Source organism: Procambarus clarkii, chromosome 61 (assembly GCF_040958095.1).
Source record: "Procambarus clarkii isolate CNS0578487 chromosome 61, FALCON_Pclarkii_2.0, whole genome shotgun sequence".
Taxonomy (NCBI): domain Eukaryota; kingdom Metazoa; phylum Arthropoda; class Malacostraca; order Decapoda; family Cambaridae; genus Procambarus; species Procambarus clarkii.
In genome coordinates this window covers 15,282,857-15,306,397 of record NC_091210.1, presented here as the reverse complement: position 1 = coordinate 15,306,397, position 23,541 = coordinate 15,282,857, and the positions used below count along the sequence as shown (strand labels likewise).

The following is a 23,541-nucleotide window of genomic DNA, read 5'->3' as shown; positions in this document are numbered from 1 at the left end:
TGTCTGATTTAGGTTTGTGAACGGGTTCTTCGACCCCCGGCACAAGCGTAGTACGATGGATAGTGGGTATAGTACGTGTGAAAGTCTCGACCAGAGATGGTCACAGGAGAGTCAAGAGGTATGTTATCACTAATATATCTTCTTAATTTTGATTTTGTTTTTTCTGTTGCAAAACATAGTTGTAATGAACCAATCCACAAGGGCCGTGACGAGGGTTCGAACCTACGTCCGAGCCCTTGTGGATTTGTTCATTTGATGCATCATGCTATTGTGATTCCTGTGTGTAATAGTTGTAATTTTTGTAAATGTTTATCTTATAAATAACAATACAGTACTGTAGTTTTACTACAGTGAAAATATACATTTTTTGACTTTACATTAGTGGTGTTCTTTTTTGCTTTTAAGAGCATGGAATATGAAGATCCACGTAAACTGGCCGTTCGGGCTGCCGCATGTACCAAGGAGCAACGACAAGAACGAGGACGTGGTGGCCCTTCATCTCGGCCAGTCAACGGCATTCCTAATGGAGTAGTTAGCCCAGGAGTGAATGGCTCTCAGGCATCCGTTGAGCAAGGAGTAAATGGGTCGTGTTACGGAACACAACAAGTTGGGGAGCACACGACCAGCGGTTTGTCAACACCAAGCACGCTGAGTCCGGGTGATGGATTCAGCTTGGAGGATGAATTTAATAAGGTAAAGTACTGTGAATAAATATTGAAGCTATACAAGGAGATTGAACTTCCATCCCCCGATCTCCTTCGTATGGCCTCCATGTTTATTCATAGATTCTTAACTCTCTTATCTTCGGGTGTTCTTTCACCATCATAACCACATCTCCACCCTTGCTAGTTTATCTGTGTCGTCTCCAAATTGAGTAGCCCTTTTGGGCTATAATATTATATATTATAATAATATATAATATAATATTTTTAGCAGTAATTATTGTAGCATTCTTAAGGGTAAACAAGTCTTGAACAAGAAGAAAAATATTTACACACAAAGTAGGAAACTATCGCTAAGAATTACTAAGTCATCGGACGCTAATTTTGAGCATGTCGTCTATGACATATTTGAGTGTTATAATGTAATTATTTGTCTTTTCAGGCCCTAAAGTTGAGACAGGACTATGAGAATGTTTATGTGAATGATCATTCGCCTGTGAAAGACAGCCAAAGGTGAGTATCATTCATATGTTGCTGTGGAAGGGTGAGATTGCATGAGCCACAGATAATGATTCAGTAAGACCTGTTCTTTGTACTGATGCTTATCAGAGGTGTTCATCTGCTTAAATCATTTGTCGACAGATGCTTGCATGTTTGTACACACAATTGTGTGCAAACATGTCATCGTCCACATATGAAGTAACACTGCATGGTTAACTCACTGTAATATGTCTTGACATGATGCTCATTCATATGACATATATGGAAACACAAAAGATAAACAGGACAAGGAACATGTATATGCACCTTTGATGGGTATAGTTGATGGTTTTAGGATTGATGTGTAGCCAAGGCTTTGTTAACGCTATTCTGAACTTACTATTGCCAGCCGTACGCTCTAAACCTTCGGCTGTCCCTCCTAACTCTGCATGCGTCATATCATTTCGCTTCTTGCTTTGTGTATTTGACTGTTATTGTTTGATTGCATGTTTTACTGGATGGTTGAAACCCAGGTGTTCCGACACCACATTATTCTCGGGTTATTTAGCCAAAAGTTAACAATATTGGTACACTATTGTGTCAGTAGATATATTGAGAGGTAAGTCATCAATGTAGTGTGCTAATTGTGCTAACCAAAGGCAGTGATTGGTTTTGAAACAGATAGTAGATCTGACTTTTTCTTAGCTCACATGCACAGTGATTGTCTGCTTCACATCCTTCTCCCGTCTCCTGTGTATACAGTATGAGAAGTCTATAACTAATTAGTCTACTAATTAATTAGTCTACTAGTCTATAATTAATTAGTCTACTTTATTATTTTGAAATTACACCCTTCATGATCCACTTATCGTGCAATAATGTAACTAATGAATATGGACAGTAAATGACACTCAACAATTTACAAACACAAATTTGTTAAATAGTTCGGTAGTTTTATAATTAATTTTTTTAAATGCTTTAGAATTTTATTTTTGACTTCAGTGTTCTGCTGGTGAATTCAGTGTTACAAACGGGAAATTATATATGAAGCCAAGAAAGTCAATAATATGTAAAAATATAACACGAGTGAGATTAGACTAGTTAAATTATTTTTATTGTTTAGTTTTTAATGTGCAGTCAATATTTGCATATAATTGAGTTATGCAAAATATAATAATAACAAAAATAATATGCTTTAATAAGCAAGAATTCATACATGCATGCATAAGATACATAAATAATGAAGGATTAATAGGCAAGACAGGTATAATCCCTAAAGCCACCAATACACAGAGTGTTTGTGTTGGTCGATGGAATGAGCACCGGTGGTATTGTGTGTGATGCCTCGGTGCCAGGCTCTGGTCTCGGACCTCTCGGTCATTTTGTTTCTTGATTCTACATCTCGTTATGACGCTTTCCAGGAGAGTATACTTTGCTTAGATCAAGATTCAACTGAAATGTAAGTACTGTACATTAATATTTTTGTATTACAGTTAAAATACAGTAATTAAACTATGATAATACTGAATTTCTCTGCAGCAAGACTGTTCATCAGATCCTTTGAAGCACAGTATTATATATTATGGTTCTGTACCTGTCCAAAACGATCTCTGGTTGAGCTCAAAAAAATTTCTGTTTGAACTCAAAAAGTTCTAGAGAGCTCACAGCTGCTCTCTGGCTCACCAATGTGCCCGACATGCACAAGTAGAGTGATGCAGCATTATTTGTGGTGTAATTACCTAAGTGTAGTTACGGGATGAGAGCTATGCTCGTGGTGTCCCGTCTCCCGAGCACTCTGTCATATAATGCTTTTATATGGTAATAAAACAAATGGGCAAAGTTTCTTTCACCCTGAATGCCCCTGTTACCTAGCAGTAAATAGGTACCTGGGAGTTAGTCAGCTGTCACGGGCTGCTTCCTGGGGGTGGAGGCCTGGTCGAGGACCGGGCCGCGGGGACACTAAAGCCCCGAAATCATCTCAAAATAACCTCAAAAATATGGTGTGCGCGCACATTCATGCATCATCTTCCTCTTACATTCCTAGAATTATGAAAATTACAAAATATTTTTCCATTATGTTGACTCAAAATAGTGATGATAAAGGCTTCTTATAGAGGCCATGTGATGAAGAAATATGTATTGATGAATTTTCCTTATGGCTTTGTGAGTGATGCTTTTAAGAGTGTCTGTGCAAGTAGTATAATGTGAGTATGCTAACTTCTTGAATGCCATGTTCAAGCTGTGCATAAACAGCAGTTTATGCACAGCAGTCCCCGTGGCGCAGTGGTAAAACACGCACCTGGCACTTCGCGAGCGTTTTGGCCTGGGTTTGTATCCCTGGCCGGGAAGGATTGACTGGGCGCCAGTCCTTAACTGTAGCCTCTTCACCCAACAGTGAATGGGTACCTGGTTGTTAAACGATTCGGCGGGTCGTATTCTGGGGAAAATTTGGATTAAAAACTTGCCCGAAACGCTATGCGTGCTAGTGACCGTATAGGAATGTAAGAACTCTTGTATAATAAATAAAAAATAAATAAAAGGTAGTAAGGATTAAATAATGAGTGATGTCTATGTAGTATGACAATGGTAGGTGCAGAGGCCTCGAGGAAACAGGTTGAGTGTCTGCAACTCTGCCCAACCTATCTGTGGATGACTCAAATTAACCTAAATTTGCTACTAAAACAAATTAACTATGACACCAGTATAACATTTCTTGGTGCTAGAGATAAAAAACAGCTTATCTGTGACAACAGAATAACAGAATGATCCAGGAACACTGGAAGGAGAAAGACCAGAGGTGATGTGATTCTGATGTAAGGATGAAGTGAATAGAGACTTGCCTTTCCAGGTGAAAGAAAACAAAACAAAACAGGGCCAAACAGACTTTAAAAATACAAATGAATCTGAAATGCATGAAATGGCTTGTATTCAGTTTGGGTGATAAAGAAATGGTATATACTTGGAGGAGAGGTCATTGAAGCCACCTCGGTGCACAGCGTCAAGTGCAGTTATATCTGCGAGTAAATATTTGAAGTAAATTCCCCAGGAACAATAGCTATGAAACGGGGCCTATAGTTAGGTCTTGCTACCCACAGACAAAGAAGACATCATTCACTTTTTCTTACTATTCTTATTTTACGTTGAAATTTGGGAAGGAGCGACCAAATTTTTTGCCGTTTCATTCTCAACGTGCTCGGATACAACATTCAATTCGTAACTGTTCGGTAATTGAAAATATAATATTTTCTAACACTTAATGTTCAAAAGGGCTGTTTTATAAGTTAAAATTAAAGTTGCATTTGTATTAACTAAACCACTTGCTGAAATGTTGATGTGTGTAAACCTCCTTAGTGTCACTTATTTGTCCGACATGAGTTATATATATCACTTGCATACACTGCTGGCTGTAGCTATGTAAGACTTGATCGCCATTCCTGTCTGTCCTGAAGAAGTCACATCAGTATAACGCTGAATAAATGGAGATGCATACGTTGCACTTTGTGGTATTTAGCAAATGGTTTACAACCTACTGTGCTTGGAACTGAACCTTATTACCTGTTGTAAATAGAAGATAATTAAGCATGTAAAGTTATATGGTTGGAAAAGGTCACCTGTTCATCAGATTGTGTGAGGAAGATGCCCCTACATAAGACTGTGAGGAAGACCCCCACCACATTAGACTGTGAGGAAGACCTTCACATCAGACTGTAAGGAAGACCTTCACATCAGACTATAAGGACGACCTCCACATTAGACTGTGAGGAAGACCACCTTCACATTAGCCTGTGAGGAAGACCTTCACATCAGACTGTAAGGAAGACCTTCACATCAGACTGTAAGGAAGACCTTCACATCAGACTATAAGGAAGACCTCCACATCAGACTATAAGGAAGACCTTCACATCAGACTATAAGGAAGACCTTCACATCAGACTGTGAGGAAGACCTTCACATCAGACTGTGAGGAAGACCTTCACATCAGACTATAAGGAAGACCTTCACATCAGACTGTAAGGAAGACCTTCACATCAGACTATAAGGAAGACCTTCACATCAGACTATAAGGAAGACCTTCACATCAGACTGTAAGGAAGACCTTCACATCAGACTGTAAGGAAGACCTTCACATCAGACTGTAAGGAAGACCTTCACATCAGACTGTAAGGAAGACCTTCACATCAGACTATAAGGAAGACCTTCACATCAGACTGTAAGGAAGACCTTCACATCAGACTGTAAGGAAGACCTCCACATCAGACTGTAAGGAAGACCTCCACATCAGACTGTAAGGAAGACCTTCACATCAGACTATACAGAAGACCTTCACATCAGACTGTAAGGAAGACCTTCACATCAGACTATAAGGAAGACCTTCACATCAGACTGTAAGGAAGACCTTCACATCAGACTATAAGGAAGACCTTCACATCAGACTGTGAGAAAGACCTCCACATCAGACTATAAGGAAGACCTTCACATCAGACTGTAAGGAAGACCTTCACATCAGACTGTGAGAAAGACCTCCACATCAGACTGTGAGAAAGACCTCCACATCAGACTGTGAGAAAGACCTCCGCATCAGACTGTGAGGAAGACCTCCACATCAGACTGTGAGGAAGACCTTCATATAAGACTGTGAGGAAGACCTCCACATAAGACTGTGAGGAAGACCTCCACATAAGACTGTGAGGAAGACCACATAAGACTGTAAGGAAGACCTCCACATCAGACTGTAAGGAAGACCTCCACATCAGATTGTAAGGAAGACCTCCACATCAGACTGTAAGGAAGACCTCCACATAAGACTGTGAGGAAGACCTCCACATCAGACTGTAAGGAAGACCTCCACATAAGACTGTGAGGAAGACCTCCACATCAGACTGTGAGGAAGACCTCCACATCAGACTGTGAGGAAGACCTCCACATCAGACTGTAAGGAAGACCTCCACATCAGACTGTAAGGAAGACCTCCACATCAGACTGTAAGGAAGACCTCCACATCAGACTGTAAAGAAGACCTCCACATCAGACTGTAAGGAAGACCTCCACATAAGACTGTGAGGAAGACCTCCACATCAGACTGTGAGGAAGACCTCCACATCAGACTGTAAGGAAGACCTCCACATCAGACTGTAAGGAAGACCTCCACATCAGACTGTGAGAAAGACCTCCACATCAGACTGTGAGGAAAACCTTCACATCAGACTGTGAGAACGACCTCCTCCACATTAGACTGTCAGGAAGACCACCTCCACATTTGACTGTAAGGAAGACCTCCTCCACAGCATTGGGGGTGCTGGTGTACCTCTGCTTCAGTATGATTACAGTACATCTTTAAATCATTGTATATATCTATATATATATATAAATATATATATATATATATATATGTATATATATATATATATATATATATATATATATATATATATATATATATATATATATATATATATATATATATATATATAATTATAGACTTAAACTTCTAATGTATGTCTCGTAAAAATCCATTATTTGGACTACTTTAGGATACTTTAGAATTTTTGTTAGTTTGTAAATACTCTCATAATATCAGAGCTCTTACGATAACAGCTTAACATTGCATGAGTAAGGACTGACGCTGTATAGTCTTGTCGTGTTTGTTTGTGTGTCAAAAGCATGTTACCATTCTGATAACCATTAGTATAATATCCTGAGTCAGCACATTTACATCATAATATATATATATACTAAGTTCTCCGAGAATTTCAATGACCCCCTTATGCATTTTTGCTGTCATTTCAGTGTTTGTGTTTTAATTTGAAAAAAAGCTTATTTTTTTGGATTTTAGAATAGATTGCTTGATTAATTTAGATATTTGAATTATTTTTAGATGTGTTTTATTAGAGTTTATATATATTTATATATATATATATATATATATATATATATATAAATAAAATGTCATACCTAGTACCCAGAATGCACTATTCGGCTTACTATGCAATGCCTGATTTGTCTAATAGACTGAGTGATTTTCTTCACAGTATTTAAAAAAAAAAATCCAATTTATTTGAATTATTATTATATTAAGAACATAAATTATTGACTTAGTTATGTTAGATTAGGTCAGGTTAAGATAAGTTAGGTTTGGTTAGGTAGGGTTATCTTGAGGTCATCTTGAGATGATTTTGGGGCTTAGCGTCCCCGTGGCCCGGTCCTCGACCAGGCCTCCTTTTTTGTTACCCCCCCCCCCCCCCCCCCCCCAGGAAGCAGCCTGTAGCAGCTGTCTAACTCCCAGGTAACTATTTATTGCTAGGTGAACAGGGGCATCTGGGCGAAAGAAACTTTGCCCGTTTGTTTCCAGCTCCATTGGGGATTGAACCAGAAACCTTAGGACTATGAATCCCGAGTGCTGTCCACTCGGCCGTCAGGCCCCGTTTTTTCTAACCTACCCCCAGGGTAGGATAGGTTCGGTCATATATCTACGTTAGTTTTAACTGAAATTAACAAAAAATAAACTCATACATAATGAAATGGATAGTTTTATCATTTCATAAGAAAAAAAATGGAAAACTATATAAATTCAGGAAAACATCTCATTAAGCAAATTAGGCCAGGCATAGTAGGCCAAGTACTGCATTCTGTCTATTAGGTATAAAATACTAGTATACATATATATATATATATATATATATATATATATATATATATATATATATATATATATATATATATATATATATATATACATACAGTATATATATATATATATATATAATATATATATATATATATAATAATTTTATTATTTGTTTACATGGGCAAAATTCCCTAATGTTCAATCCGAGATCCAAGCCTGGATGAGTTAGTCAATTGGTAAAAGAGACGGTGTGTGTGTGTGTGCATGGGTGCATGCTGATTGTGTGGCCATCGGTTGTGTTTCAGCAACAGTGGTGCAATTTGGAATGTTGGGAGCAGCAGCCACAGCAGCAGCAGCAGCAGCAGCAACAGCAACCACAGCAGCAGCAGCAACGGGGGCATCACCCTTCGCCACCCCCCCGAGCCCCCCCACCCCCATAACCCTGATCCTGGAGGGGGCTACATCCCCCCCAATCACCCCTCTTCCCAACATTCCCACGCCCACGTCCCCACCTACAGGTTGGTGTTCCAGCCTTGCTTCACTGCCTCATCCAGGGCTGCTAGAGTTCCTTATTGGGTCTTATTATGGAGAGAGAGAGAGGGAGAAACATGGTATCATTTACAGGCGATAAGTCACAATAACGTGTCTAAAGTATGATGACCAGACCACACACTAGAATGTGAAGGGACGATGACGTTTCGGTTCGTCCTGGACCATTCTCAAGTCGATTGAGAATGGTCCAGGACGGACCGAAATGTCGTCATCCCTTCACATTCTAGTGTGTGGTCTGGTCATCATGGTATCATTTATTAAACATGGTAAACATTTATCATTTAAGTTGGTGACTGCCTTATTGGTAATTGCAGTAGAGAGGAACTCCTTTAAAGCAACACTGATTTTCATGACTTAATATTGAAAACGAAGATATATATAGTACATTATAGGGTAAATTTGGATGGAAAGGAATATTTTATATATTATATCATTAAATTTATATAATATAATACCACTTATGTAGGCATTTTCCTGTATGAAGGAACATGCTTTCATTAAATTTACAGATCTTGGAAGACATTTCTAAAGATGTATAAATAAGTATAACATAATTATTGTACTACACATACAGTACCTTCTTCAAACTAACATCTGGGTGCTTCCTTTTTGTCAATTTTGTTGATTCCTGTTACTATTTTGTAAATAGTGACCACATCACCTCTTTTTCCTTCTATTCTTTAGCTGTGTCATATGGTGATGCTTTTAAATGTGATGTGATAGAGTATTTAAAACATTTTACCTCTTGCCGAGCGGACAGCACACTGGACTTGTGATCCTGTGGTCCTGGGTTCGATCCCAGGCGCCGGCGAGAAAAATGGGCAAAAGTTTCTTTCACCCTACGCCCCTGTTACCTAGCAGTAAAATAGGTACCTGGGTGTTAGTCAGCTGTCACGGGCTGCCTCCTGGGGGTGGAGGCCTGGTCGAGGACCGGGCCGCGGGGACATTAAAAGCCCCGAAATCATCTCAAGATAACCACAGCGTAGGCTCCTCAGTGTCCTTCATGTGGTCCTCTGATGACAGTCTACTATCTAGGACCACCTCTAGATTTTTTTCTATGTCCGAGTTCTTTAATTCCTTCCCACATAATTTGTAAGTTGTGTGTAGTTTATTTTGTACTCACCTAGTTGTGCTTGTGGGGGTTGAGCTTTGTCTCTTTGGTCCCGCCTCTCTCTGTTGTGTGTGTGTGTGTGTAATTACCCAAGTGTAATTACCTAAGTATAGTTACTGAATGAAAGCTATGCTCGTGGTGTCTCGTCTTCCCAGTTCTCTGTCATATAACGCTTTGGAACTATGGACAGTTTTGGCCTCCACCGCCACCTCACTTAACTTGTTTCAACTGTCTACAACTCTGTTTGCAAAAGAAAACTTTCTTTATTTGTTTGTCACCTTTGTTTCCTTAGCTTGAATCTGTGTCCTCTTACTGTTTGTGGGTTGGTTGGTGGAGGTAGGGTGGGATGGAAGGGAAATGATAGTAAGATGACAAATTTGAAACTTGTGTGGCATTTTGTGTGTTATATTTGCATGAAAGAGATAAAAATTCTGCAATAGCATGTATACATTTATCATTCACACAAGTATTAACCACTGTGTATTGCACAACTCTTCTAAGGGTGGAGATGGTCACACTAGGCAAGGCTACCACACAGTATTGTATTACACTCTAATGTAAACATAGGCATGAGACACAACAGCACACAAATACACACACTTGCTCCTCCCTTGCTTATAAAACTTGAAAGAGGATTATATTAAATTACAACTGCAATGACGCAATGAAAATGTGATTAATACAGTACACACAAAATACCAGTCACTTCACCATATTTTCATTCTTTTATACGAATGTGATCATAACATCGAGCCTCGTCTGCCTCTTGGTTGTCTCGGTGGTTTTGAAATAATTTAGCTAGGCCTCCAAATTGTAGTAATTAAAAAAGTTAAATATTTTATATTATCAAATTTTGACATAAAAAAAGATTTTATATATTTGTAGTGTTTGTATTGAGAGCTGGGGATGTGTGTATATATCAAGAGCTGAGAGGGTGACTTTAAGGTGTCTATGTGCATTGAGAGCTAGGGAGAGGCAACTGAAATGTGAACTGTATATATATGTGTGTATTGCCACCTTGAGGTGCTTCCGGGGCTTAGCGTCCCCGCGGTCTGGTCGTCGACCAGGCCTCCTGGTTGCTGGACTGATCAGCCAGGCTGTTGGACGCGGCTGCTTGCAGCCTGACGTATGAGTCACAGCCTGGTTGATCAGGTATTCTTTGGAGGTATTCTTTGCTGGGTAGGGTTATGGAGATTTTTCCATATATCAAAAGCTAAGAGACAGCAATTGCTGTTCTGCGAGCAACTTTAGTGTTTAATTGACATGCCTACATGGGTTAGACAAAATTAACTACTGTATTTATATGAATGTGAGGCATGAATGGTAAATGCACGTTGATATTTTATGAGCCATAAGCGAGGTGAAGTAATTCACTAATTGTGGTGTATAAATTGATCTCCCTAAACCTTCTTTCTCCCTCTCTGATCTCTCTTGCTTTGTCATATACTTTTATATTGTGTATTCGTAGTGATCGTTGTTTTAACTCGCTACCAAAGTTCACTTTAGACCAGACTAGACTGAGCCACGACCTAAATGGCATATTACTCGTTAGTAATGCCTGCACAAGGTGCAAAACCCATCTAGTGACTGCACGTTGGTCTCTTCTTCAGGATAAACACAGGCAAGTAATGTGTACTTCCTGGGCCTTAAGATTTTGTTTACTATAATTGGAAATTATATCTGCTTACTCTGGCTATCAGCTGCATTAGCTTGTATGCCATGCTGAATGTTTGTGTACAAGGCTAGTTTGCTTTCTGTTTTCTTCATTGTTAGCCGTAAATGTTCTCCTTTTCTGCTGTGTGGCTGTTAGTAAACAAGCCGGTTACTAGGCGCATGGAGCGATTGCCTATGAACACTTTACATTTAACATTAGAAGTTAATCATAATTGCCACCACCAGGGCAGCACCCAGAAAGTTAGGTAAACTAAACAGACTTCTGCAGGGTTATGGTTAAAAACGAGACCACGGCCTTAAAACTGTCAAAAGAATTGCCACCAACAATGAAATCAAACCACCAAAATTTTGTGAAACTAGCGCATACTAGTTTGCCTCGCCTCTGCTGGCGCCTGAGTGGACATCGCTTCAGATTCGTAGTCCTGAGGTTCCGGGTTCGAACCCTGGTGGAGGCAGAGACAAATGAGAAAAAAGTTTCTTTCACCCTGATGCCCTTTTTACCTAGCAGTAAATAGGTACCTGGGAGTTAAAACAGCTGCTACGGGCTGCTTCCTGGGGGTGTGTAACAAAATGGAGGCGGCCTGGTCGAGGACCGGGCCGGGGGGACGTTAAGCCCCAAAATCATATCAAGATAAGATACAACACCTCCCCTCATTTGAGGGTAGAAGGAAGGTGTACCAGATCAGCTGGCCTGCTCCACCTTGAGTTCGTTTGTGATGATGATGCTTTGGTAATTACCTAAGTGTAGTTACAGGATGAGAGCTACGCTCGTGGTGTCCCGTCTTCCCAGCACTCTTTGTCATATAACGTTTTGAAACTACTATTGGTGCGGTCCTAGTTGCACTCTCCTGGCTCCAGTCTCCTGGCGTCAGCTAAATGGTGCTGCTTTTGAGGCAGGGTTGTCTTGTTGGGCTCTGTAGCCCGCTTATGGAGCCCAATTGCGTTCCAGCTGTTTACGTTCGCGGCTTCAGCTCTTCGGTTCCTGGCAACCCTGCTTTAAAGCTTTAAATCAGACCCAGGCAACACTAGGTATACCCCTAGTTATATATATGAGAAACCATGATGAATATTCGGACCTACCCACTGGGTGCTGCCAAGTATATGCCGTAAACAACTCGGCCACGACATGCTAAAAGCAATGCAATCTTGGATTCAACTAAATCCTTGAGGGCTCTTGAGGCTTCCACAGAAGCCCACTCAGGCTTTCATGTACTGGATATGAAAAACACTTTTCTGAGGGGTACTTTTGGTTACTTATATTCCTGCTTGTCTTCCTTGTGATGTTTTTAATTTAGGGTTCTGGTAAAATGTGGGGAGGTTGGGAGGGCTTTGTTATGGTATCGACGGTGCCTTGTACTGGCTCCTCAGCTGGCTCTGCCAAGGACCAACTGGAGCATGGTGGGTAAGGGAGCCGGTCGGCCAAGCGGACAGCACGCTGGACTTGTGATCCTGTGGTCCAGGGTTCGATCCCAGGCGCCGGCGAGAAACAATGGGCAGAGTTTCTTTCACCCTATGCCCCCTGTTACCTAGCAGTAAAATAGGTACCTGGGTGTTAGTCAGCTGTCACGGGCTGCTTCCTGGGGGTGGAGGCCTGGTCGAGGACCGGGCCGCGGGGACACTAAAGCCTCGAAATCATCTCAAGATAACCTCAAGATGGTGGTCCTGGGTACCACCTGGGACCATGGTACCTGGGTGTTAGACAGCTGTCACGGGCTGCTTCCTGGGGGTGGAGGCCTGGTCGAGGACCGGGCCGCGGGGACACTAAAGCCCCGAAATCATCTCAAGATAACCTCAAGATATTCATGGTGCACTTGTTAGTGTGGGGCCTAAGGAGTTCAGGTGTGGGAATTCAATCCTGTCTTACAGCTTCAATGTTTTCTCACAAGTTTGAACTTTCCTTTGGAGGAAACTGAACATATTGCTCTGAAAAAGAATTTTCATGTGCACTTGAAGACTTACTTTTAGTTAGATATTCTAGAACATAAAGTAGAGTGTATCTGAGAATGGGGTAGTTAGATACCATTAGATTTAGATAAAGGAGTTCTTACTGTACTTAATATTAAAAGAAAATGGTGTATGGTACATTACATTTTACTGCTGAAATGAATTACTGGGTAAATTTACCTATTTTCATGTTCTTTCCAAGTTCTTGGTTCCTTAACTGCTTATACAGCTGGTTGATGGGCAAGATTATATTAACCTTTTCCTAATCACTCCTAAGCTAGAGCAAACTGTGCTTCTCGATGACTAAATAGCGGGGACACCACACCTACTCCATCAGACATGTTAATGCACTTGTGTAGGAATGGAGATCATTTAGCTCATGTTAGATCAATCCAGAGATGGTTTAAATATGTGTAATATCCTATAATATTTCTTTAGTAATCTTAAATGTGCTTTTTATTCAGTATTAATATTTCGTGTAACATAGTTATATATTTATTGTAAAAAAGTGATTTACAATATGAATTATATTTCAGCATATTAAGGATTATCCCTTTGTAATTTAATGACAATATGTCGTGCTTCCCTCCACAGGGAATATGTCGAAGCCAAATTACAAAAGCGGGCGATGGAAAACAATAATATCTATAGGCGGCAAGCAGGAGAAGGTGGCGGTCATTTATCTGAAAATGGGACACACAGATCAGCCGAGAACCTGTCCCACCGAGGTGAAGTTATGTCGCAGCCTCGGCCAAAGACGGTGGGGGCGGCAAAACCTTGCAACGGTGTACGTAAATGTTATGGTTCTATTGTTTATCTTTCGGTATTGGTTATCATAAGGAAGTAAATGTTATGATTCTATTGTTTATCTTTCGGTATTGGTTATCATAAGGAAGTAAATGTTATGGTTCTATTGTTTATCTTTCGGTATTGGTTATCATAAGGAAGTAAATGTTATGATTCTATTGTTTATCTTTCGGTATTGGTTATCATAAGGAAGTAAATGTTATGATTCTATTGTTTATCTTTCGGTATTGGTTATCATAAGGAAATACTGCTCTGTATTTCAGGTAATAGACATATAATTTGACAAGGCTTTATATATATTATTGTTTAGACTTTATTTCCAGAGTGTCCATAACCTCTCTTTGGAGATCCAAGAGTTGTATTGTTAATTTGTTATGGTTAAAATCTGGCATCATTAAATTGATAGCTTTAATTTACCTAATAACCCAAGCCACACATGAAATGAAAGTGACACTGTGTCTCTCCATTATGGGTCCTTATCAAGTTACAACTATGTATATATGTACATGCTGTGTCAATACATATGAGAGTTTCTCTCAAAAAGTATGATATTCATACTTTTTATTCCATGGACAGCCTTGGCCACATTCTTGCATTATCATTTGTCGTTGTGCCAATCTTCATATCTGTATAATAACTGCTGGTCTTCCATTGGCAGGCCTTCCTACACGGCCTTGCATCATGTGCTTATTGTCGTGATTATTGGTTTCACCTACTTTACATTCCCCCCTCCTCCTAATTCTCATAAATTATACCCGACTCATGCAAGTGAAACTTCACACACGGCTTTTTCCTGTTTGTCCCATTAACACCTGCAACGTTCACTTCTCTCATTCTTATCACATGTGAGAAGAATGCTTTTGTTTGTCTCTCTCTTAAACTTATTCTCACTTGGCCACCTGAGCATTTTCAGTTTCTTAAATGCATATCTTATATTGTTCAGCCTTTCTTAGGTTAATCATTCATATGATTACATGTGTAATACTTGCTGGGGACTTATTATTTTAGTAATCTGCAAAATAAACAAGATTTCATGTAGACTTTTCCTTCAGACTGTTGTTGTGGAGTTTGTCATCCGAGACGTGTTGAAGAATCTTTAATGTTTTTTCTCAATTTTGTTTAAATAATATGAAAATGAACGTCTGTACCTTGAGAAGTATAGCTAAATCTTGTTTTAGCATTCCTGCTGTCAATACTGTTAACAAAGTATGGGATAATGTTGACCCTTATTCATTGACCCATTACTTCCTCTCTCCATTCACACGACTTAATAATGGTCCAGGACGGACCAAAACATCATCATTTCTTCATCTTCTGATGCTTGGTTTGCTCACCATATCTTCAGCCACGTTATTGGGACTCATCGTCTGCATATGGGATAATGAATTATGTGATTGAGAGCTTGAACAAATATAGATATATGGACATGCACACATGCGCACTAACTGTTCAAAAGAGCTTCCTTTTATCATTTTCTATTAATTTGTTCTATCTCATTTTTTTCACATAAGATTATCATACATACAGTATCATGCATACACTATCATCATACAGTACTCCTGTTTTTGTGCCCCCAAGTCTTTAGTGGTGGTCTCATAACTGGGGCAACTCTCACTCTTCCACATCTTGATGCAGTTCAAAATACAGATGTTTGTCGGATCAGTTCATTTGATACCACATCTCAGCTCATCATGGTCTGCTGCTGCAAAGTTGCTTCTCTCTCTTCCATAGTTACTTGAATTACACCTGTTCTCAGGAACTTTTAAGTTCTCACGTTATACTTGCACTGCAGCTTCTCGCAGTTGATGTGTCGTGTTAATTCAAGAATTAAATGCTCTTGCTTCTTTTGATGTTGACCAGACCATACACTAGAAGGTGAAGGGACGATGACGTTTTGGTCCATCCTGGACCATTCTCAATCGACTTGAGAATGGTCCAGGAAGGACCGAAACGTCGTCATCCTTTCACCTTCTAGTGTGTGGTCTGGTCAACATACTTCAGCCACGTTATTGTGACTCCTCGCCTGCTATTGTTTCTGTTTCCATTACACAGGAATGTTGTGAAATGGAATGCCACTTTTTATTTCCCTCAACACCAGATCACCATTGTTTTAGCACATGTCTCTGGAGCTTTACTTTACATTCTTACCAATTGTTTTTCCTTGTCGAGTTGATGCACTGTTGAGCAGGCAAAAATTGCCTTTGCGTCGACCTATTGAAAAAGAGGAGACCAGGGGCCAGATTCATGAAGCAGTTACGCAATTACTTACGAACGTGTACATCTTTCCTCAATCTTTGACGGCTTTGGTTACATTTATTAAACAGTTTACAAGCATGAAAACTTGTCAATCAACTGTTGTTATTGTTATAAACAGCCTCCTGGTGCTTTGGAGCTCATTAACTGTTAAATAATTGTAAACAAAGCCGTCAAAGATTGAGGAAAGATGTACAGGTTCCTAAGTACTTGCGTAACTGCTTCATGAATCTGGCCCCAGGAGCCGGAACTTGATCGCTGCAACAAAAGTTAGACAAATACATACAAAGGCAAGTATACATACACACATACATAAACAAGCATACACATAGAAATACAAATGAATGAATGACAATGTAGATCCCAAGAATTTGGCATCCTAAATTACTTTTGTGGTAGTTTATAGGTATTAAAGAATATATTAGAAGTAACGGAAAGCCGTCTCCATTCATTGTAGCGTTCTCCAAGGTAAGTTTGATTATTATAAATCTGTCCTAATGAGAGAAATATCACTAAACAACTCTGATATTTAATAAGCTCTGAATTCGATTCCTAACAGCAGGAATTAATTGCTAGCTTGTTCTTGTATGGTGGCATGGTAAGGATATGTAATATTTGTAGACCTTTGAGATTTATTTTACTAATGCTAGCTAATGCTGAGTTAGGAACAAATATAATTGTTGTTCTTTTCCAGTCATTGAAGAATTGCCCTTCTTATAAGAGTTGACATGATCTTCTTATCTTGAGGTTATCTTGAGATGATTTCGGGGCTTTAGTGTCCCTGCGGCCCGGTCCTCGACCAGGCCTCCACCCCCAGGAAGCAGCCCGTGACAGCTGACTAACACCCAGGTACCTATTTACTGCTAGGTAACAGGGGCATTCAGGGTGAAAGAAACTTTGCCCATTTGTTTCTGCCTTGTGCGGGAATCGAACCCGCGCCACAGAATTACGAGTCCTGCGCGCTATCCACCAGGCTACGAGGCCCTCCTCGTAGACCAATACAGTACTCACAATTAATACAAGTTGCAAATTTTGAAGCAAATACAGTGATAAGAAACTATTGAAGCCGTTTGATAAGAACAAACCCACATCCCTGAACTCGGGCAGACGCACTACATACAACTTTCAATCATTTCTCATAGATATATCGGAATCTTATTTCATTATACATATACAGTGACATCTCGATTCAAATAAGTTGGTTCTCGACCGAACTGTTGCTTTAAGATATTTACCGTTTCGTTATTTAATTTTGCCCGTCGGTTTTATTGGCTGAAACCGTAGAACTATGTATTTGTATACATTTGTTCAGTATTTTGATACCGTGTTACCATGGAAAAGTTAACTGTGTTCAAATGAATTAATAATGAATGACCAGGTGGCCACCAGATAGGCAAAGTATCTTGACAAAGATACTTTGGTACAGATACAGCTAGCTTGGACTGTATCTTGGCAAAGGTCAGTAATTGGCCTAGAGTGACCTCAATAAGCCTAACAGGCTTCCTCTCCCTGACTACGGGAAATCATAAGTCAAACACCACACCCAAAAAATGCCATTACCAATTCTGATTATAGAAACTTTTCTTTTTATCTAAATACCAAAAAAAAAAAGTACGAGCGATAATGACAGTACAGTATTGTAATTACTGTATTTTGTTGCATTCAGGCTTCCATTGAACCAGGTTTCACTTGATTGAGACCCTGCTGTATTTTTTATTTTAATCAAATGCATCTTATATCATGGGCATTCTTAAATTGTAAGAAATACCTTTATTAACTCATAAGGCTGTTATTATTGTGTATATCTGTAGTGGTTTGCTATAGAAAGTTAATGAATATTCCTTTAATCATTATGTTTGGCCTTGTTGTAATAGAGTACTGTAGTTGAGTAGGTATGCTGTATTTCTCACTGCTTTATTGTATTATGTTGGTAGTGACATATTTGATAAGGTATTATAATATTAAAAGGCTTATTTTGTTTTCAACCCAAAATGTATTGGAAAAGCAATGATGAGATGCTCAGGCCTAACATCAAGATTCTTCATTTAGACAACATCCTGTAGATTTCTTGCTTACCACATAATCTGCATTGGAAGCTTGCACAAAACTGTGATTGAACACTTACCAAACTCCTTAGTGAAAATGTGCTTACAGCTTGATGGCTATTCTCAGAGGTTGTGTAGTCAACCACGACCACAAGACCTCAGTCGGGAGGACATGACGCGAGCAGACGTCAAGACTATACAGAAGGAAGCTGTCTTGTCTTATATAAAGGTGAGGCCGCTACTCCTCACAAAAGGTTGGGCCATAATTCAGTATAAGGATTAAATCAATGTCATAACGCAACGGGTATCTTGCACACCTCACTTTAGAGACAACACACACATCCTTAAGTGTCATAACACACCGGGTGTCTTGCACACCTCACTTTAGAGACAACACACACATCCTTAAGTGTCATAACACACCAGGTGTCTTGCGCATCTCACTTCAGAGACAACACACACATCCTTAAGTGTCATAACACACCAGGTGTCTTGCACATCTCACTTCAGAGACAACACACACATCCTTAAGTGTCAATAACACACCAGGTGTCTTGCACACCTCACTTCAGAGACAACACACACATCCTTAAGTGTCATAACACACCGGGTGTCTTGCACATCTCACTTCAGAGACAACACACACATCCTTAAGTGTCATAACACACCGGGTGTCTTGCACATCTCACTTCAGAGACAACACACATCCTTAAGTGTCATAACACACCGGGTGTCTTGCACATCTCACTTCAGAGACAACACACATCCTTAAGTGTCATAACACACCGGGTGTCTTGCACATCTCACTTCAGAGACAACACACATTCTTAAGTGTCATAACACACCGGGTGTCTTGCACATCTCACTTCAGAGACAACACACATCTCATTTATCAAAGGGACACTATACCCAGTTTATAAAAAAAGTGGATTTTAGCGTAATATCTCACCTTTCTTAAATAAACTGCAACATTATGATTGAAGGGCTAAATCTTTTCCCTTTTACATGAGGTTAAAAGTAGACTTTCAAAATGTAAGTGTGATTTATGAGGCATTTAATCGCCTTCATTGTTTATAGCGAAAGCAAATTGTTTTGGATACTCTTGTCATGAAAAAGGACTAATTTATGCTATTCTTCCTGGCTATGAGCAGTTGTATTGCTTTCAAATCAAATAAGTTTGCTAAAAAGTAAAATACCAGATACACCCATGTGGGTGTGTCATAAGAATGTTTCTGATGAGCAGTCTGTATTTTCATCTATAAATACAAATTTTATGCAAAGAGTGTATCCTACACTAATCTTGGATATTGACATAATTACCCAACATATTATTCATGATCATGATTCGTTATATTTAAAATAATTTTGTATAAACTCAAATCACAAAAAATCCATCTTATTTTATTGATCTAGAATTATAATGTAGCAGCTAAACTTAGCTGCTATAAACATTATAGTACATTCCTAGAAATGTTTCTGCTATCCGAGTGAAGATAACCCGTGGTGGTTTTTTCACTGTCATCACCTAATGTATTTTGGCCTGGACATTACAAAATTAACAAGTTGCATTGTTACGTGGACCTTTGTCACAGGGCATGCTGCATGTGTTATTCTTTGTTGCATTTTGTATTTCTGTAGGTTTATATTGGTAGAAATCATTATTACAGGTACTGTATTGCATTACCTGTGTGACTATTGTTTACTAGTGAGTCCCAGCTCACAGTCACTTGTTTGTATATCTTGTTGAAAGGACATTAGTGGGTATGGCTAAGTGAATGTGTGTGAACGGTATATGTGTATGTCTTGCTTATCTATGGCTTTTTACATTCCCTCTAACTTTCTTAATAAGTATCAAATTTCATATTTGATAGTGTCTCTTCATGATCAACCATATATGTTGGTGTTTATCATTGGCTATCAATACAGTTGACTGCAGTCACAGCTAGGACTTGGCTTTATAGTAATAGCCTCAGCTGGTTACCGAAATACCTCTTGATGCTAGCTTGCACAACACACTATGACAGTGTGCTGTCATAGTGTCAGTGTCATAGTTGGTAGTCACTTGTCAATAGCAAAATGATTTCTGTAAGCTCTCTTAAAGAAATTGTGATGTTCCAAACTAGTAATAGAAGCAACCTATGTTGTAGACACACACAGAGATGTCAGTAGACTTTGAACAAATCCACGAGGGTTCAAACCTACGTCCGAGAAGATCCCAGGCGCTGCCTTAATCATTTGATGCATCAGGCGAGGAGTCACAATAACGTGGCTGAAGTATGTTGACCAGACCACACACTAGAAGTTGAAGGGACGACGACGTTTCGATCCGTCCTGGACCATTCTCAAGTTGTCAATTCCATTCTCAATTCTCATTCTCAAGTTCTCATTCTCGACTAGAGAATGGTCCAGGACGGACCGAAATGTCGTCGTCCCTTCTACTTCTAGTGTGTGGTCTGGTCAACATTTGATGCTTCATTTTGTTCATTTGTTGCATCACGCTATTGTGATTTCTGTGTGTAGTGTCAGTAGACTTTATTTGAAGGTAAATCTTTGTTTGTAATGGGCTATGAAATCAAAGAGTTTATACTGCATATTTAATAATAATTCTAATAATGTAAACAAAATCCATCCTTCCAGTTATAATTTTCTCCATTCTGATAGAGTAGTTTACACTACACTATAGGTATATATCCAGTCATTGATGTCTTGGCCAAGTGAACCTTCACTACACTATAGGTATATATCCAGTCATTGTTGTCTTGGCCAAGTGAACCTTCACTACACTATAGGTATATATCCAGTCATTGTTGTCTTGGCCAAGTGGTGAACCTTCACTACACTATAGGTATATATCCAGTCATTGCTATCTTGGCCAAGTGGTGAACCTTCACTACACTATTGGTATATATATCCAGTCATTGTTGTCTTGGCCAAGTGGTGAACCTTCACTACACTATAGGTATATATCCAGTCATTGCTATCTTGGCCAAGTGGTGAACCTTCACTACACTATTGGTATATATATCCAGTCATTGATGTCTTGGCCAAGTGGTGAACCTTCACTACACTATTGGTATATATATCCAGTCATTGATGTCTTGGCCAAGTGGTGAACCTTCACTACACTATAGGTATATATATCCAGTCATTGATGTCTTGGCCAAGTGGTGAACCTTCACTACACTATTGGTATATATATCCAGTCATTGATGTCTTGGCCAAGTGGTGAACCTTCACTACACTATAGGTATATATATCCAGTCATTGATGTCTTGGCCAAGTGGTGAACCTTCACTACACTATAGGTATATATCCAGTCATTGATGTCTTGGCCAAGTGGTGAACCTTCACTACACTATAGGTATATATCCAGTCATTGATGTCTTGGCCAAGTGGTGAACCTTCACTCGGCTTGAGGTTGTTGTTAGATGACAGTCTTTTATTTTGTATTATTATTTTTTGCCATAGATGTGGCCATATTTTTACAATGCTAATCAGCATATATACATTTTCTTCTATCCTCCGGGGGCAAGGTTAGAGATCTGTTAAACATATAGTTCAGTGATTTATTGAAGAATCAACCACAGAAGGTGACTGTAGTGCTTTTAAAATACTCATCTAACCTACATAAATACATAGATTTACATCTGTCCTATATAAATAGTGTTGGAGGTATGTTCTTTTATACCTAATGTGATTGGTGTGCATTTACAAAGGTGAATGGCTTGTGTGTTTAAGACATTCATGGAAAGTCTTAACACATCTGCTGTTAACTTCTAGTTAAATCATACTTGTGTTGAGAGAATATTATGACAATGGGTGAGATTGTACTCGTATCTTTGTAGTTGTCCAGAGGTGCAAGTTCTCTCCCCACCCATTACCGTAATGTTGTTTCGTAGATACATCATGTTGTCGTGATTTTATTGTCTACACTTGTGTTGCTCTTCACGTCGATGAAAATATTGTATCCGTTTACGTTTTCCTGCAATGTTTATTTTTCCATTGTTCTTTTGTCACTATGTCACTAATCATTAACAAAAGATGATTATTTGAATGTAGTGTGGCTCTTTGTGTATTGTATGGTTGTCTGTCTTTCTGCCTACCTGTCTGCTGCCTGCCTGCCTGCCTGCCAGCAATTCACTTTGTCAGTAACATGCTTAAATGATAGGACTTTATTGCCTCCAACTTCATAATTGCTTATCACACACAGTTTCACGTTTCTTTAGTCTGACGGTGTTAGAGGCCATCCTCTTCAATTTGGCCTTTGCCTGATTCAGTAAGCACTTCCTCATGTTGTTTAAGGTAAGGAACTTGAATGGCTCAAATAGCAAAAAAGACTTTATTTTGTTACATTTGTCACGTGTAGATATCTAATTTGGGATTATGGTCTAATTGAATTTGTTTTATCAATTTCAGTCTCGTGTTAGTCCTACCAAAGGATCAGCCTCTAATTCGCCGGATGTGAGCTTTGATTCTGGAGACAGCTCCTCTTATCCTCCCGGCCATGCCAATTCCTCTCATTCCCAACACGCTGTGCCACACACCAACTATTCATCTAGTCCATACACCAGCCAAACTATAAATTATTCAGTAAATGTACCCCCAGCAACCAGTACACAATATCCTAGTAGTAGTAGTAGTAGTAGTAGTAACCCTTATACAAGTACCGGCCACCACACGTCAACACTTCCACCACAGACGTCCACCACCAGTACGTACACCACACGCGGAAGCACTAGTTCTCTACCTAAAGCGCCCACTACAGTCAAGGCCAGAAAACGAAGTGGTGGAGGACGACCTTTTGATCCAGACTCTTCTCCCGCCCATCTTAGTTTTACATATAGACGGGAATTGGAGAAACAGCAGCATGAGAAGCAGTTGATTGAAAATTTAAGAAATGTAAGAATAATTTGATAGCTTAGTGTATTCCTAGTTACAGTACTGTATTTATTATTCCAAAAAGTAATATTATTTCAAAATTTGTTTATACTAAGTAAATTATGTTAATGATATGATGTGCTCCTAAATACTAGTCCATTAACATGCTTATGTTCCTGTGTAAATTTGCCGCTCTGCAATGAGTTATATACAATAGCCACTACAAGTTCCAGCGTGACCTGCCCTCTGCATGCTCCGCAAAGCTCTACCCATTATATTATGACTTTAAGTAGGTGATGTATATTGCAGCATCAGAATGTTTGTGTGATGTATTTTACATCATCACAATGCTAGTGTATTAAGAGTTGTGACATTTTGGATATTGTAACATTTATAAAGAATGGATCTGTATGTGCGTGAGACTTAATACAGTCTGATCGATGAGAAGAGACCAAGAAAATTCAATCGACATGTATTTAAAAATAAAGTTCAAGGGCTGGAATGTGCTTT

General features: G+C 39.3%; 1 protein-coding gene across 10 annotated transcripts in view; it reads left to right on the top strand.

Annotated features, from left to right (window-relative positions):
* Positions 1-23,541, top strand: part of LOC123774319 (Leucine-rich-repeats and calponin homology domain protein) — a gene marked incomplete at its 5' end in the record, with an annotated part of 57,716 nt that overhangs the window by 12,041 nt on the left and 22,134 nt on the right. For 2 of the 10 annotated variants that reach the window (XM_045768485.2, XM_045768481.2), the window contains 7 exon segments: positions 13-118; positions 406-693; positions 1,105-1,175; positions 8,073-8,285; positions 13,643-13,835; positions 18,263-18,382; positions 22,570-23,052. In XM_045768485.2, coding sequence (XP_045624441.2) covers positions 13-118; positions 406-693; positions 1,105-1,175; positions 8,073-8,285; positions 13,643-13,835; positions 18,263-18,382; positions 22,570-23,052 — 1,474 coding nt within the window. 10 annotated transcript variants of the gene reach the window in all.